The following is a 6,000-nucleotide window of genomic DNA, read 5'->3' as shown; positions in this document are numbered from 1 at the left end:
TGCTTGTGTTCCCTCTCTCGCTGGCTGTTTCTATCTCTGTCAAATAAATAAATAAAATCTTTAAAAAATAATAATAATAAAAATAATATTCCCAGGTCTTTATAATAGATATAATTAATCTCTCTGAAACAAAGAACAGATATGTTTACTGGTTATTTACTTATAAATTTTTTTAGTAATTTATTTTAAAATTAAGTAAAAGAAATTTAATTAAAGTTTGGTTTTTTTTAAAAAAAAAAAGTCTAAAAAAGAGCAACCAAGCAATTTGGACCAACTAACCCTTCTACTGAAGTCAACTAGAAAAATGACAAATTACATTTAAAAAAAAAAATCAGTTTGAAGGTACTGGAGAACTAAGATGGTGAGCCCAGGTACTAAGGCCATGTCTCCTTATGGGCACTCACTGATTTTCAAAGTTGGAGGTAAGGTTTGAAGGGCTAAGAAACGGTTGTTTTACAGAGCTAGGAAAACAAAGTGGAACCTCGGGTCCTTGCTTTGACCTGGGACTCCAAAGACTGCAAGTAAAAGTGAACTCATAAAAGGTCAACCCTCCAGGAGATTGCCCTGCAGCTTGGGCGTGAATCACCTCAATATCTAAATTCAGCTGACTGGATTGCTAGTGTTTCCAGGCACTCTCTATAGGAATATAGTATCTTTCTAGGCCTCAAATTATTACTATATGTGATTTTACAAACATGATGTCCAGCACACAGTTGTCCAGCACACAAGAAAAAAATAACACTGCTCTGTTACAATCCATTCTCCGCATTCTAAAGTCTTGCCTATAGAATGAAGTCCAATTTCCTTAGTGTGGTATACAAGAAAGCAATACTACCGTGATTAAGGGATTATAAAACCAGAGTTATTATTCTGACTATATTACTTACTAACTAGGAAACTTTGAACCACTCACTGAATCTCTTTGTGCCTCAATTCTCCATTTATGAATGGAGAATTTATAAACGCCAGGGCAATAATAATCCCTAACTAAAGGGTTACTGTGAAGATTAAATGAGTTAATATATAGAAAGAACTCTTACATACTGCCTGGCACATAATTAGCATTCAGTAGATGTGCTGATTACCGTTTATTGGGTAATCTGGCTCCTATCAATCCCTTCACATTTCCTATGATCAAATTACTCGTAACTACTTATAGTAGCCCAAAACATAATGCTCTTTAATGTGTCTATGCCTTTGTACATGTTTTTCTCTACCAAGAATGTCCCATCTGGCCCCCATTCTTTGCCTATTACGTTTCTGCCCATAATGAAATTCACCATGAAGAATTAGCTACTTCTAAAATCATATAGCACTCTTTCCATAACCTAATTATAATACTGTGCTGGGTAAAAAATCTGTGTGCATGCCGCCACCAGTGCTAACTGCTGTGTACTGATGTAGCCTCCAAATCCTTGGAATTTCCCAAGTGACAGGAGTGTCTCCGTTATTCACGGGGAATTCTGATTGTTTATGCTAATGAGGTGACTCAGGATGGGAGCTGACCACACCGGAAAGACCAACATGCAATTAAAGGGTTGAGGCTTTGAGCCAGAAGAAATCAATCCAACTTCCAGAGAGAGAAGGAGGACTAGAGACAGTCTGACCTTGTGGCCAATGATTCAATCAATCATACCTATATAATGGAACCCCAACAAAAACTTCGGACACCTGGAGCTCAGGTAAGCTTCCTGGATGATGATACACATTGGTGTGCTGGGAATGTAACACATCCCAAGGACAAAGAAGTTGTTTGTGATCCTCCCAGAACTCATTCTATGTGTCTCTTCATTTGGCTGGTCCTGATTTCTATCCTTTAATTATAAAACTATAATCATTAAGTGTAGTGGTTGCCTGAGTTCTAAGAGTCATTCTAGTGAATTACTGAACCTGAAGGGGTGATGGGCACCCCTAAATCTGCAGCCAGCTGGTCAGAAGTGTGGGTGGGGCCCGAGGACCTCTGAACTTGCAGCTGGTGTCTGAACTAAAAGCAGTCCTATGGAGGGCTGTGCACTCGACCTATGAAGTTTGGCCCAACTCTAGGTACCTGGTGTGTGAATTCACTGCAATGCCTGTATCTTATTCCTTACTATATCCTCCAGGCTTATGATAGTCTCTGGAACTGAGGAAGTTATCACGTGTTTGTTGAATAATGTATATTTATAAAACTGGAATCATTCAAACACTTAGATTCTGAATTCATAGTATATAGGCTTTTAAGTAAGGAGACTGTCATGTCCTAATCCTGCCTGGCTCCACCATCTATTAAAAGTAAAACAATTTCTCTGAGTCTCAATTTTCTCAGCTATAAAATGGGGATAACAGCACTTCGTCCACAAGATCCTTGTGAGAATTAGATGACGTTCAATGTGCCTCGTACACTGATTAACATCAAGTGGATACTCAATAAACATCTTTCCATCTCCTTCAAGATAGTTAATAGGAACACCTGCTAATGAAAAGTCACTGGTTCCATCTTCACAGTCATATACTAAATCCCATCCTACTAATTATCTTACAAAAGTTTCCTTTAGCATCAAGAAAGCCTTGGTAAGAGTATTAATGGATCACTGTTAATTAATGCAGTCATTACAACTATGAAGAAAACAAATGGAAAGGCACGCATCTAAATGATGGTCAGTCAAAAGTGCCATAAAAATACAATAACGTTAGCTGAGTAAAATCTAAATTGCTAAAAATTAATGTATGAACCCAGAATCTTACCTAATTATAACAATGAATTATCTTACAATATAATTATTCATAAGACTCTTCCATTTTCTGTATATTGTCCTTGGATGAAGGGCTATTTGTGGCAACCCTTTAAATAATTTTCAAACAACTCAAAAATTAAATTCTGGAAGTATTTAGAGCAATAGCAATATTACAGACTGTGTCTAAGATGCTAAAGAGTCACTGTGAAATAGTCATTCAGAAATACAAGTCCTTACATGTCTATCCAAAAAAATAATAGTTCACATTCCTGGTAAACAGAATATTTGCAACATAAATAGTAAAAAGAAAAAAGATTTTAAATTTTAAAAATCTGAAGGAACAATAAGCTTATATCTTTATTCAAATTTTTAACTATAAGGAATAATTTAATCAGTAACTCTGGTCAACAATCATCTTAAATTGTACACAAAATCAGCACGACATGATCCTAATATTTCCTATCTCTAATATATTTTCTCCTATTCATAAAACATTTTATAATAATTTATATTACATACATAGAAAAGATTTTTAAATTGTATTGAAAACGCTGAAATTTTAAAATTAAGTCTGACTACTAACAGTATTTTGAAACTACCAAAACTCCCAAATTTTGAAAACTGAAAGAAACACATTTGTTATTAAACCATTACATAAAGTATAATTTAACCTTTTTTTACAGAATTGGAAATTTTATTTCAGCAAAATAAAAAGACAACTATAAAAAACATATATATCTGTCTATTATTTCTTTGTCACCTAGAACTCACATTAATCTATCCAATAGGTAGCTCTGAAAACATATTCAAATCACTTTAAAAGAATAAACTATATGTGGAAAGAATAAAGGATACTTATCAAGAAATCTACGTTTCTGAAAGAGTACTTATTTGTCCTTACTAAATCGAAACTACACGATTATATACACACCTAAGTTGACAGTCACAGTATGCAACACTGTATAATCATCTTAGAAATTTAGCAATCAATATCTCTGCTGAATTTATTTTAAAGTGCAGAGAAGTACATATTTAAAATTATAAATTAGTTACTCTTCTACAACTGACTGTAAGTTCTGTAAGTTCATGAGTTAAATGCAATTACTCACCTAAGAACTGCGATTAAAGGTGCATATATTGAATCTCCATCATAAACATACATATGATCCCAGCTACATTCTGTTGCAAAATGATTGAATCTTAATCTTAACACCGCATTTGGACTGAAAAAAATATTAAAATATGTTTAAATTAATATGTAACATTCAAAGAACAGTCTGAAAAATTTTAAGAGTATTGTATTAAAAACCTATTTATAGAGAATTTTCTATACATTCTTAAGTTGCCAGTGTAAAAGACTGATAAAAGAGTCTGCTCTAAATTGTAAAAATGAGGGGTGCCTGGCTGGCCAGTCAGAAGAGCATATGACTCTTGATCTCAGATTGTGAGTTCGAGCTCCAAGTGGGGTGTAGAGATTACTTAAATAAATAAAACTTTAAAAATAAAGAAAAGAATTGTAAAAATGACACACAACTTCAAAATCTATTACCAGACTGTATATATACATCACCATTTTCTAAAAATTTAGTCAGCAGTAAATGCTCTATGTCTTGATTAAGGTGGACATTACACAGATTATATAAATTATTGAAGCTGTGCTGAACTGTACGCTTAACATGCATTTTATTGTAAGCAAATTATACTTGAATAAAGTTGATTTTTAAACTCAACACTCAAAAGGTAACAACTCTTATTTCTACACAAAGCTTATTAACTAAAGGCCCTAATGTGGTCTTGAAATTTTAATCAAAATATCTCAATATATTATTAATAAATTAACAAAATGAAAAAAAAATGTGTGGGGGGCCACCGGCTGGCTCAGTCAGTGGAGCATGAGCTCAGGCTCATGAGCTCAAGCCCCACATTGCGCACAGAGATTACTTAAAAAACAATAAGCCAACAAGCAAAAGACAAAAAAACAAAATGAGACAGTAAGTGCGCAGGGAATTCTTAACTTTTAAGTTCTAAAAAACTTTCTAAATAACCTTTCCCCAAAAAATCATTTCCCAAATACACGCTTTAAAAATCATAAAATGGTTCAAAAATAACTTATATCAACTCATTTATGATCTATTCACAGTATGTTTAAATAGAAATCAATTCAATCTCAAGCCCTTATTACTGAAAAATACTCCTAAAAGGATAATTAACTCTCTCCTACAAAATGTTCTTTTTTTAACACCCTTATAACTAAAGTGCTGAATAGTATGAACCAATGGTATAATTCAGCATGGGATATTTTTATACTTTTTATGGCATCTTCAAATTCCATAACAAGATGTTTAAAGCAAGCCAAAAATGCCTACTTGATTTACTGCCACGCTAACATAACTCAAAAATAAAATATATGTAACAAACTACTATCTCAAGTTAAGGGGGTACTATAATTGACATTAAATGTGATATCTAAAAGTTGTAAATCTCATTTTAAAATATCATGAATAATGACTGAATAAACTATAAGCAACTAAATATGCTATATACCTATAAAATTATACTTTAATGTTTTAACACTGATATGGTCGTCTTCTTTATCATTTCAGAATAAAATAAATTAATTTAATCCAAATTATATACTTACTAGCCTTCTATTAGCCATGTGCACTTAGTTTTATATTTATAATTAATTGGACCATCTGTTAAATATCCAGAAGGTTCTGTTAACCTAGAAAACAAAATCATGAAAACAATTACCTTAAAGTAACTTTAAAACATACAGTAGCATAAGAAAATTAAAAAGACTTTTAACCAAAGGAATGGAAAGTAGCATTTCCCAATAGGGAGAATTTACTTACAAATTAAGAAAGTTTCAAATTGCCGTATATCTCTCTACATCTCAAAAGAATTTATTTTGGATTTCTCTAAACCTTGACATATTTTGACTGTTTCACCACTTTGCACAGTGAAAAAAACAAACTGAAAGACTGAACATTGTACTGATAGGTTTAATGTTTAATGCAAAAATAGATGAAGTTAAATTGCCTCTATACGAAAATAAGATGGAGGCACAAGAAGGAAGGTCAAACACACTTTAAAAGATGCAGATCAATGAAATAGCGAAATAGTGTACATACATACCACTTTCAAAGTTACAGTGTTAGCTATATTTGCTTTTGGTTTGGGTCTTGGCTTTTTTTAGTTCTCATGTTATTTACTCTCAAGTAATAAGCCATTTCTTTATCTATTTTAATTTGAGTAAACACACAATGTTACATTAGTTTCAGGT

The 6,000-nt window shown here is 32.6% G+C and overlaps 1 protein-coding gene across 1 annotated transcript in view; it reads right to left on the bottom strand.

The window, feature by feature from the left end:
• Positions 1-6,000, bottom strand: part of ATRNL1 (attractin like 1) — a 723,131-nt gene that overhangs the window by 687,480 nt on the left and 29,651 nt on the right. The window contains exons 2-3 of the mRNA XM_034663626.1: positions 5,356-5,439; positions 3,824-3,937 (exon numbers count right to left, since the gene is read on the bottom strand). Of these exons, the coding sequence (XP_034519517.1) occupies positions 3,824-3,937; positions 5,356-5,439 (198 nt within the window). The remainder of the gene's footprint in view (positions 1-3,823; positions 3,938-5,355; positions 5,440-6,000) is intronic.

The sequence above is a fragment of the Ailuropoda melanoleuca genome, chromosome 6 (assembly GCF_002007445.2).
Source record: "Ailuropoda melanoleuca isolate Jingjing chromosome 6, ASM200744v2, whole genome shotgun sequence".
In the NCBI taxonomy this organism is placed as follows: domain Eukaryota; kingdom Metazoa; phylum Chordata; class Mammalia; order Carnivora; family Ursidae; genus Ailuropoda; species Ailuropoda melanoleuca.
Note: the sequence above shows the minus strand (reverse complement) of the source record. Positions and strands in the feature narration are given on the sequence as shown.